The 12,653-nt window shown below is 41.9% G+C and overlaps 1 protein-coding gene across 3 annotated transcripts in view; it reads left to right on the top strand.

The window, feature by feature from the left end:
* Positions 1-11,936, top strand: part of lmf1 (lipase maturation factor 1) — a 120,044-nt gene extending 108,108 nt beyond the window's left edge. For all 3 annotated transcript variants that reach the window (XM_062964711.1, XM_062964710.1, XM_062964709.1), the window contains one exon: positions 11,581-11,936. In XM_062964711.1, the coding sequence (XP_062820781.1) occupies positions 11,581-11,767 (187 nt within the window). In that variant the 3' untranslated portion in view covers positions 11,768-11,936. The remainder of the gene's footprint in view (positions 1-11,580) is intronic.
* The last annotated feature ends 717 nt before the right edge of the window (positions 11,937-12,653 follow it).

Below are 12,653 nucleotides of genomic sequence, written 5' to 3'. Positions count from 1 at the left end.
CAACATTTACTACAAAAACAATGACTACTAAAAGGCAGACTGCCTTGGATAATACAGAACCTTGGATAAGTGAAACTTGGATAAGTGAGACTCTATTGTATGTATGTATGTATGTATGTATGTATACTGTTTAAACCCCCCCAAAGCCCACCTTTATTTATTATTTATTTATATTTTCTACATTTATATCCTTCTCACCCCGAAGGGGACTCAGAGCGACTTACTAGCATAGCACAATATAAGCATTAAATTACAATATTGTACTATATCATTATATGGTAATATTATTAGTAATATTACATTTAATATATAATATATAATAATATTATTATATTGTATTATTAGTAGTATAATATTGTAGTCCATTATAATATTATTATCAATATTATAGATTATATATTTATACATTATTATAATGTTAATGTTTGTCACGATGATCCAGATCAATCATCAGTTGGGTTCAAAGCACTCTTTGATTGTGAGTGAACTGCAACTCCCATCATGCTGGATCACTCTCCCCTCCAAAAGCCTTGGAGTTGGTCATGGTGAATATGTGTGCCAAGTTTAGCCCAGATCCATCGTCGGTTGGGTTCATAGTGCTCTTTAATTGTATATGAACTACAATTCCCATCATGCTGGATCATTCCCCGCTACCCATATGGGAGTCACAGTGCTCTCTGGATGGATAAATAGATAGATAGATGAGTCAGATCTTACCTATATAGACCAGGTAAAGATTTTTTGTTACGAAATTTGATATACTGTATATACTCGAGTATAAGCCTAGTTTCTCAGCCTTTTTTTTAAGACTGAAAAAGCCCCCCCTTGGCTTATACTCGGGTGAGGGTCCTGGTTGACTTATATTTGGGTCAGCTTAATCTTGAGATTATATGGTACATTTATTATTTTTTCTCTATTATTATTGGTATTATTACATTTATTATTTTCTCTATTATTGTTGCTACTATTACATTTATTTTACTCTATTATTATATTATTATTAATGCATTTATTATGTCACTCTGATCTTATTATTGTTATTATTGCATTTCTTATTTTACTCTATTTATTATTACTTGTATTATTTTCCTGTATTTATAATTATTATTACTACATGTATTATTTTACTCTATTATTATCAAAAGGATACATAAGCACATTTACATTGAAGAAGATGAGAATAATGATTTATTCAGAGTTGGACAGTCTTATCTTAAATTTGAGCTTTATGTAAATACTAGCTTGGGGACCCGGCGGTGCCCGGGTCATTTGAGAATGGTATTATGTGTCTTTCAGTGTTATGTATTCTGTTTGGAGTGGGTGAACTACAATTCCCAGAATCGTAGCTTAATCCTCCCCAAACCCTGCCAGTATGAAAAATTGGCCATTTTGGGGCCTGTGTACCAAGTGTGGTCCAGATCTGTCGTTGGCTGGTCATCGCCTGGGTGCAGTACTCTCTGGATGGGGGTGAATGACTACAACTCCCAGAGTCCCGGGACAATTGCCCAAAAACATCTGTCAGTATCCACAGCAGCCAATGTTCAGTCTGTGTGCCAAGTTTGGTCCAGATCCGTCATTGGCTGGGTTCAGTGGTCTTTGGGTGCAGGTGAACTACAACTCCCAAAATAAAAGCCCATTTCCAAAAACACCTGCAGTATGTTCAGTTGGTCATGAGGATTCTCTGTGTGAAGTGTGGTCCCGGTCCATTGTCGGTGAGGGTCACTGTTTCTCTGGATGCAGGTGAACTATAACTCCCTTTTCCCCAAACTTGTCTAATATGTTCTATTGGTTATGGGGGCTCTGTGTGGCAAGTTTGGTCCTGGTCCATCATCGGTGGGGTTCGGAGTGGTCATTGATTGCAGGTGAACTATAAATCCCAGTACCTATGACTTCCAAATGTCCAGGCCAATTGCCCTCCAACCCCCCAGTATTGAAATCTGGGCATATCAGGAATGCATGGCAAGTTTGGTCCATGTTTGGGTTCATAGTGTTCTGGGTGTAGATGAATTATAACTCATCTAAATTCCCCAGTAGGAGTCACAGTGCTCTGACTTGGTGCAGGGTGAACTACAACTTCCACCATGTGGTGTCAATCCCCTAAACTCCTCCAGTAAATGTAGTTGCAGCTCAGTTCTGTGCAAAGGAGTGACTTGCTGGTTTCTCCGGAGTGAGAAGTGTAGTCTGTTTGTGGAGGCCAGAGGCTGTCTGTGTGAGCCACATACACACATGCCACATACACACATACAAGTTTTCACTTTTATTATGGATTTAGATTAGATTAGATAGATTAGATTCAGATAGATTTAGATTTAGATTAGATTTAGATTCAAAAACATTTAGCCTACTTTTTTCGTGTCAGGAGCAACCGGAGTTGCTTCTGGAGTGAGAGAATTGGCCGTCTGCAAGGACGTTGCCCAGGGGACGCCCGGATGTTTTTTGATGTTTTTACCATCCTTGTGGGAGGCTTCTCTCATGTCCCCGCATGGAGCTGGAGCTGATAGAGGGAGCTCATCCACACTCTCCCCAGGTGGGATACGAACCTGGCAGCTTTCAGGTCAGCAACCCAACCTTCAAGTCACTTAGTCCACTACGCCATCTGGGGGCTCATTTAACCTACTGATGCCTCAATTAATGTAATTTTATTGGTATCTATTTTTATTTCTGAAATTTACCCACCCTCGGCTTATACTGGAGTCAATGTCTTCCCAGTTTTTTTGTGGTAAAATTAGGTGCCTCGGCTTATATTCGGGTCGTCTTATACTCAAGTATATACGGTATGTGAAATGGAAAGCCAGCGAGTGTGTTATTTTCTTTTTAATGAGACCGTTGTGGAGTCGGGAGCGACCGAATTGGGTGTGAAGCCCGACTTCAAGCAAAGCAAGGCTTGCGAACACGTCAGCCGCGAGCCGCCGTAAATCTGAAAACACCGGAGGGTTCCAGCCGAGAACATTAAGGCGTGATGTCGCCTGGCCCTTGGCAGCAGGCACCGCCGAAACCGCAGGCGCATGGTTTTGCTTAAGTGAGAAAAGACAATTAAATTTCAATTAGGAAGGATATCAATACCACTCCCTGCCCCCTCCATCTCCCCGCAGTGTTACAAGCACATTGATTCTATATATGGCTACTTAGAAGTAAGCAAACAGGTTGGTTAGAGAGTTGAACGTGAGCCAATAGTGTAGTGCGGCAGCTTAAAAAGCGAACACAATTCCTGTTTTATTTTGCTTTGGTCAGGTCTTACCTGGAATTAACTTGTGTCCAATTCTGGGATATGGACAAGATGGAAGGTGTCCAGAAAGGTGAAACACGTGTCATCTTTCTTTCCCAGCGACATCACAGAGGGCCACTTCACCTAGCAACAGCCAATTCTGTAATGTCACAGAGGGCCACTTCCCCTGTTACACAAATATACATATACAGTAGCGTCTCACTTATCCAACATAAACGGGCCGGCAGAACGTTGGATAAGCAAATATGTTGGATAATAAGGAGAGATTAAGAAAAAGCCTATTAAACATCAAATTAGGTTATGATTTTACAAATTAAGCACCAAAACATCATGTTATACAAGAAATTTGTCAGAAAAAGTAGTTCATTAGACATTAATGCTATGTAGTAATTATTGTATTTACGAATTTAGCACCAAAATATCACAATTATTGAAAACATTGACTACAAAAATGCGTTGGATAATCCAGAACGTTGGATAAGTGAGACTCTACTGTATACCTTGACACATATAAGATACACACACTAGCTTAGGTACTTGGCGATGCCCGGATTAGGTCTTGTGTAATGATAAATATTAGAAATAATTATTGTTTGGTGTTTGGGTGTTACGAATGGTCCCATTAGAAAATGCAAAAGGGTGTTGGTGAACTACAAATCTCATCATCTCAGAACAATTTGCCTCAATATTTAAAGAAGTTTATGATGGGTCCGTATGCCAAGTGTAATCGAGATCCACCATCGGTGGGAGTCTCAGGGCTGTCTGCATGTGGGTGGACTACAACTCCCATCATCACCGATGAATTCTCCCCAAACCGTTTAAGCTGTTCATGATGGGTCTGTGTGCCAAGTGTAGTCAAGATCTATCATCAGTGGGAGTCTCAGGGATCTCTGGATGTGGGTGGACTACAACTCCCATCATCCCAAACGAATTTTCCCCAAACTTTGCCGGTCACTAAGCTGTTCATGATGGGTCTGTGTGCCAAGTGTAGTCAAGATCTATCATCAGTGGGAGTCTCAGGGATCTCTGGATGTGGGTGGACTACAACTCCCATCATCCCAAACGAATTTTCCCCAAACTTTGCCGGTCACTAAGCTTTTCATGATGGGTCTATGTGCCAAGTGTGGTCGAGATCCATCATCAGGGCTCTCTGGATGTGGGTGGACTACAACTCCCATCATCCCAGATGAATTCCCCCCAAACCTTGCTGGTCGTTTAAGCTGTTCATGATGGGTTTAAGTGCCAAGTGTAGTTGAGATCTATCATCAATGGGAGCCTCAGGGTATCTGGATGTGGGTAGACTACAACTCCCATCACCCTGGATGAATTCCCCCCAAACCTCACTGGTCATTTAAGCTGTTCATGATGGATCTGTGTGCCAAGTGTAGTCGAGATCCACCGTCGGTGGGAGACTCAGGGCTCTCTGGATGTGGGTAGACTACAACTCCCATCATCCCGGATGAATTCTCCCCAAACTGTTTAAGCTGTTCATGATGGGTCTGTGTGCCAAGTGAGGTCGAGATCCATCATCAGGTCTATCTGGATGTGGGTGGACTACAACTCCCATCATCCCCGATGAATTTCCCCAAAACCTTGCTGGTCGTTTAAGTTGTTCCTGATGGGTCTGTGTGCCAAGTGAGGTCGAGATCCATCATCAGGGCTCTCTGGATGTGGGTGGACTACAACTCCCATCATCCCGGATGAATTTCTCCCGAACCTCACCAATCGTTTAAGTTGTTCCTGATGGGTCTATGTGCCAAGTGTAGTCGAGATCTGCCGTCGGTGGGAGTCTCAGGGCTCTCTGGATGTGGGTGGACTACAACTCCCATCATCACCGATGAATTCTCCCCAAACCATTTAAGCTGTTCATGATGGGTCTGTGTGCCAAGTGAGGTCGAGATCCATCATCAGGTCTATCTGGATGTGGGTGGACTACAACTCCCATCATCCTAGATGAATTCCCCGCAAACCTTGCCAGTTGTTTAAGTTGTTCATAATGAATGTGGGGACTATCTTTCTTTCACGCTCTGGATGTGGGGGGCTATCTTGGAAAATACATACAAATGTAGATACATAGCATCGACCACATACATACCTGCAAACATATTATATACATAGACTAGCTGTGCCCGGGCACGCGTTGCTGTGGCGAAGTATGGTGGTATATATTACAGTAGAATCTCACTTATCCAACATTCGCTTATCCAATGTTCTGGATTATCCAACGTAGTCTGCCTTTTAGTAGTAAATGTTTTGTAAATTCATTGTAATATTTTGGTGGTAAATTTGTAATACAGTAATTACTACATAGCATTACTGTGCATGGAATTACCTTTTCTGTAAAGTTTGTTGTATAACATGATGTTTTGGTGCTTAATTTGTATAATGATTACCTAATTTGATGTTTAATCGGCTTTTCCTGAATCCTTTCTTATTATCCAACATATTCACTTATCCAACATTCTACCGGCCTGTTTATGTTGGATAAGTGAGACTGTACAGTAGATTTATAATCTTATATTATCTGCTTAGAACTGGATTATATGAGGCCCCTTGTACACAGCTGTATAAAATGCACACTGAAGTGGATTATATGGCAGTGTGGAGTCAAAATAATCCAGTTCAAAGCAGATACTATAAGATTATAAATGGGTTATATAGCTGTGTGGAAGAGCCTTGAGTCTACACTGCCATATAATCCAGTTAAAATCTGATAATCTGTATTTTATAGGCAGTGTGGAAGAGGCCTAAGTGAGGCCTAACTCTGCCTGTCCCCTGGGCTGAGTGGGTTGCTAGGAGACCAAGTAGGCGGAGCTTAGCCTTCTAACTGGCAGCAATTGGATAAAAACAATTATTCCTTCTCCCTCTAATTAGGACTTTATTTTTCTTTTCTTTTTGTTGTATGAACGTAGAGGCATGGATGAGGGATTGTTCTGCCAAGTTTAGTGTTTCTGGGATGTGTAGTTTTGTTGTTTTGTCATAGGCCGAAATTTCATTACCCTTTTATATATATAGATATGATTATACCAATTGGGAGTATTTCGGAGTAATGAATAAGGGATGCTCAAGCGCATAGTGCAGGTTCCCGCTGGCCGCGCTTTTCCCATTTCGGCCTTGCCTTTCTTTGGAGGGTCTTCTTTCCCTCCCGAAGCCCCTCTCGCTCATCTGTTGGAGGGAGACAGCTGCGGCCTCTGCGACTAATTCCAGCTGTCTGGGAGATTTAGACCCGGACAGCTTCGTTTCTTAACACTTTCACAGTTGGGAGATGTCATCGGGGGCCTGACGGGCCCTCTGAGCCCCGCAGCTGCTCCGGGGCATAAGGAGGAAATTGTGGGATTTGGACGCCCAAGCAACAGACCGCAGGGTTTTGTTTTTGTTTTGGCAAAGAGGAGGCACCATCCGCATCTGCCATTCTCTGGTCTTGGCCCCTTTGGGCAGATACACCTTGTTGGGAATCTATGAGCGGTTAGACTCAAAAAATAACCCTCTTTCGGGGGCGATTCCTCAAAAATACAGCAGAGTGGCAGAACCACAATTCATAAGCAGCAGAAACATACGTGAGGTGAGTTTGGAGAAGCCTTTGTTTTTTAGGATGGCAAAGGATTGCATAGTCTCTTTGAAAGTTCAAAAAAGCATTTATGGAGGTAAAAAGAAATCCATTGTGGATAGAAAAGGTTTTGGAGCTAACTAGCTCTCTAGGCTAGCATCTAAGGATGGTAAGTAGGTAAAAATAATAAAAATATCTAAATAGCTACAAGTAGAGGACTCAGAACACTTTTTCTTAAAATGCCCCTATTACGACAGGATTCGATCTTTCTATTTAGAGCACGGGTCCCCAAACTTTTTAAACAGGGGGCCAGTTCACGATCCTTCAGACTGTTGGAGGGCCGGACTATAGTTGGCCACCAAGCAATAATAATTAATGATAATTAATAATAATAACAACAACAACAACAACAAAGAGGGTTGGAAGAGACCCTTTGGGCCATTGAGTCCAATCCCCTTCTGCCTTTGTGCACCGAAAGCACAAGCAAAGCACCCCTGACAGATGGCCACTCAGCCTCAATGTTAATAATAATAATAATAATAATAATAATAATAATAATAATAATAATAATAATAATAATGGTTGGAAGAGACCCCTTGGGCCATTGAGTCCAATCCCCTTCTGCCTTTGTGCACCGAAAGCACAAGCAAAGCACCCCTGACAGATGGCCACTCAGCCTCAATGTTAATAATAATAATAATAATAATAATAATAATAATAATAATAATAATAATGGTTGGAAGAGACCCCTTGGGCCATTTAGTCCAATCCCCTTCTGCCTCTGTGCACCGAAAGCACAAGCAAAGCACCCCTGACAGATGGCCACCCAGCCTCAATGTTAATAATAATAATAATAATAATAATAATAATAATAATAATAATAAAGGTTGGAAGAGAAAAAGAGACCCCTTGGGTCATTTAGCCCAACCCCCTTATGCCCTTGTGCCGTGGGGGCCGGATAAATGGCTTCAATGGGCCGCATCCGGAAATGCAGGAAGACATTTTCTATCAAAACCCTCCTGACTATTGGAAATAACTGTGCCCAGTCCTTTGGAAATAAATGGAAAAATTATGTCACATCAATTTGGCAAATGTGAATCTCCATGAACCTGTAGAAAACCACCTTTTGAAAACCACTGGTCAAGAAAAGCATGACCTTGTTAGAAGTCAACCCTTTGAACAAGTGATATTCAGAAACATTCATGTAATGGCACACAGGTAACTTGGCTGTTAAACTGAAGAATCGTGTCTTTGAACTGCCAAAGACTACAAAAATATATTTAGTTAGCAGAGGACAGTTGTTTCTTTGAAGTTGAAATTACAGTTGTAATTGCCCAAAAGATACACACTCGCTTGAAACCTCTTAGTTTAAAATATGCACTCAGAGATAAGAAACAAAGTCGTCTTTGAAAATTAACATATCTTGTTTACTCACAAACATCTTGTATTAATTAACCATACAGGCACATTTCTTATTAAAGTCCAGTGATAGATAGGATGTAGTTTTCTGTGTGTTGGGTACGCAGGATATCATATTCTTAATCAATAGTTCATAGTCTTTAGGTATAGTTGTACTCACTGAAGTCCATAAGTCATACAGTAGAGTCTCACTTATCCAACACTCGCTTATCCAACGTTCTGGATTATCCAACGCATTTTTGTAGTCAATGTTTTCAATATATCATGATATTTTGGTGCTAAATTCGTAAATATAGTAATTACTACATAGCATTGCTGCGTATTGAACTACTTTTTCTGTCAAATTTGTTGTCTAACATGATGTTTTGGTGCTTAATTTATAAAATCATAACCTAATTTGTTGTTTAATAGGCTTTTCCTTAATCCCTCCTTATTATCCAACATATTCGCTTATCCAACGTTCTGCCGGCCCATTTATGTTGGATAAGTGAGATTCTACTGTACTTCTCTACTGAAGTCCTAACAGCAACATGAGGGGATAGCAAATATATCCACAGAGGGGATAGCAAATACATCCACCTCCACTGAGGTGATAAAACAGACTGAATACAACATGGAGTCCTGAGTCTGAACATGCTTAGTACAATCACATGTCTATAACTCCTCCCACACCATAGAGATACAGTCAAACTGGCAAATCAACTTAGACATATGACACAGGTTAGCAAATATATATATATTGAAAAATAAATAGTGAAAGGCTTGGAAGGTTTCTATTTCCAATACCGACAGATGGCCATCCAATATTAACAGGTTAATGAAGAAATAGGGATTAACAATATACCTATTGGGGGATGTATAGGGATATACAATATACAATTCATAGAAGTTGGAAGAGACCCCAAAGGCCATCCAGTCCAACCTCTTTCTTCCAAGCAGGAAGACACCATCAAAGCCCTCCTGACAGATGGCCATCAGTTTATGCTTAAAACCCTCCAGAGAAGTAGACAAGAAATAGAAAACAATCTTGCTCCCTTCTCAATAGGACATCCTTTCAAATGCTATCCAAATCTTTGGTCATTTGATCGGCCTTTCTTTGGGCACGTTCTCAGTTAGGGCTGGCTTTGCACTTGGCCCCATTTCTAAAACCAACATAGTTTATCAACACCCCATTCTTGGCTTCTTCTTCTTCTTTTCTACGGAGCAGTCGGAATATTTATGGGCATCCTGTGACACTGCTGCAAGGCCTCCCGTTCCTAGCAGAGAACTGAAAGGCGATGATGAACAATGTTTTGCCTGTGTAACTTCTGCCTTAAACTTTACGGAGTGCCGATAGGTTTGCTGCGAGGCGAGGCCTTTTCTCGCAGACGTGTCAAGTCGCTCTTCATTATGTTAGGGGAGGGGGGCTCAACGGCTCCAGACCCCCAGGGTCCCCCGAGGCCACCCCACTTTTACTGCCAGGCTCAATAGCTGTTTTTGTGCAGCGGCTTCTTGACATTCTTATATTGTGAATTAATTTATGAACTTCTCCAAGCCGGCAGGACGTTACGGAGGAGTGACTGCCTTTTGTAGAAGGAACCTCCAAAGGCCATCTAGTCTGACCCGCTTCTGCCAGGCAGGAAGGCATCATCCAAACCCTCCTGACAGATGGCCATCCTGTCAGAGTAATTGCAGCGCAGCAGTAGTTGGATGGAATCAGTGGAACGCAGAACGAAGTGACACCCAGAGACGTTAGTAAAACTATATACAAAGTTTTACTGACTTCAGTAATAATCAAGACAAACAGGCTTGCAGAAATGGACACAGGACCTAACACCTAGGCAGACAGCACTCAACACAACTCAAAACAGAACTGAACTGATGCAATCAGCAATGCACACATACTTGTGTCTGGACACTCCCCAGTTCCAGCCACACATCAAGGACATTACAGCTTCTTAGTAATTAACTCTTTCCAGACTATGTTACACTCTGGATGATGCAATCAGTTTGCAATACAGGCAGGACACAAATTTCATTTAAACACTATCAATACACAAATCCCACATTAACACATCCAGCCTCTACTTAAAGACTCCACTGGAATCCCAGGCATCAGCGTTTTCTTTTGCCCAAAACTTTGTCCAGTTCTGGGCAAAACAACTCAAGTCGTGGATATGGACAACACACAACAACCTTTCATCGGGGTATTTTAATCTAATGATTTTATCTTATATTGCTGCTATAGTCCCCCCCCACCTTTGAAGTTGACTGAATTGCATTGGTGGTTGTTTGATATTATTACTGTTGTATAAACCTTTGTTTTAACTTCTGTTTTATCATCTTCTTGTGTTTTAAACTGTGTATATTGTTAATGTATTTGCGCTGTTACTTCTGTAACATTGTGAGCTGCCCCGAGTCCCCATGGGAAAATGGTGGCAGGGTATAAATAAAGTTTTATTATTATTATTGCTCAGATGGTGCCTTCCTGCCTGGCAGAAGGGGGTCAGACTGGATGACCTTGGGGAATCCCTTCCAACTGTATAAGTCTTTGGTTCTATTATTATTAAGCAGAGGCTGGATGGCCATCTGTCAGGAGGGCTTGGATGGTGTCTTCCTGGTAGAAGGGGGTCAGACTGGATGGCCTTTCAACTATGTGAGTCTATGGCTTGATAATTATTAATAATAGGCTGGATGGCCATCTGTCAGGAGGACTCAGATGGTGTCTTCCTCCCTGGCGAAAGGGAGTAAACTGCCTTTGTGGTATCCCTTCCAACTGTATGAGTCTATGTTTCTACTATTATTAGGCAGAGACTGGATGGCTATCTGTCAGGAAGGCTTGAATGGTGTCTTCCTGCCTGGCAGAAGGGGGTCAGACTGGATGGCCTTGGGGGAATCCCAACTGTTTCACTATATGGCTCAATAATTAATAAAAGGCTGGATGGCCATCTGTCGGGAGGGCTTGGATGGCAAAAGGGAGTAGGACTGGATGGCCTTGGGGTTCTATGGTTTTGCTATTCTTAAGCAGAGACTGGATGGCTATTGGTCAGGAGGGCTTAAATAGTGTCTTCCTGGCAGGAAGGGGGTCAGACAAGATGACCTTCGGGGACCCCAAGTAATGAAAAACAGACTGTCTGGGGGGGGGGTCTTATTCTGGTTGGTATTAAGTAGAGACTGTATAGCCATCTGTTGGGGAGGGACTTGGATGGTTTCCTCCTGCCTGGAAGAAGGAGGTTGGACTGGATGGCCTTTGGGGATCCCTTCCAACTTCTGTCAGATGACCCAAAGAGTTTGGAGGGACATAGACATAATGCAGATATTCAGACGCAGGATTGTAAAGGTAGGTATAGCCCTTGGATTGGGGGAATTCATACCTGGCTTTGATTCTCTTGCTTTCTGCTCCTTGCAGGTGGGTCCGAGGCGAGCATTTCAGGTACAAGTTCAGCCGGCCGGGAGGGACGCACGCCGCAGACGGAAAGTGGTGGATCCGGAAGAGGATCGGGCCCTATTTCCCGCCACTCAACCTGGAAGGGCTGAGGAAGTTCTTGAAGGCTCGAAACTGGCCACTCCCAAAGCAGAGCCTAAAACAAACCTGATACAGTCCCAAATCATATCCAAGGCCCATTGGCTGCCTTGGACCCTGTTCCGTCAATTCAGTTATGTTTTTTACATTAAAGTGCATTTGGGAAGTTGTATGTGCAAGTTGCAAATCCGAGATGCAAACAAGCTTACGGATGATCTGAATAATAAAAATTGTAAACAATACTTGCCCCGCTTGGGTAAGCTCACAGTAGGGGCCATCAAGTAAACAAACCAAAGAGTTACTAGTGGCAAAGTTCATAATTGTGAGAATTTTTTCAGTGTGGACTTATCCAACACAAACATTCACCTATGTTGCAGTTTTTGAAAATAAATAACACTTCGTGTGTGTGTGCATGGGAAATATTTCTGCACAGAAAGATTATTTTTCTGCACGGAAATATTATCTTCTGCACAGAAATATTTTTTGCACAAATATATTATTTTCTGCACAGAAATATTATTTTCTACACAAATATACTATTTTCTGCAAGAAAAGGCAGGCTTCCTCTGTGGGAAAAATGCTGCTTTTGGCACATAACCATTTTACATGAATTTTGCACAGAATAAATCTCAAGTTGTGAAGATTTCAGTTGGACTTGTTGGAATGGTCTTCTAAATCTGGGCCTTATGTTTAATTAGGGCAGAGGGCAATGACGATACTAAAACTGTAATTGCACAAGGCACCATTGCTCATGTTGTCCATGCACAAGCACATCGGCAGGTTACACAATCATTTGCGCGTCTTAGAAGGGTGTCAGAGCAAAGCCGTGGCAAAATGCATCATCTCCAATATACGTTGCATGTACATAACGCTCATCAATGTGTAATGTTCACAAGGGGAACTCGACAAGATGACACCAAAAACATGGGATCTTGATCCTGGTGTCATGTCGAAACGTC

This window comes from Anolis carolinensis, unplaced genomic scaffold (genome assembly GCF_035594765.1).
Source record: "Anolis carolinensis isolate JA03-04 unplaced genomic scaffold, rAnoCar3.1.pri scaffold_13, whole genome shotgun sequence".
Lineage (NCBI taxonomy): Eukaryota > Metazoa > Chordata > Lepidosauria > Squamata > Dactyloidae > Anolis > Anolis carolinensis.
The sequence above is the reverse complement of the archived record's forward strand: the minus strand, read 5'-3'. Positions and strand labels throughout refer to the sequence as shown.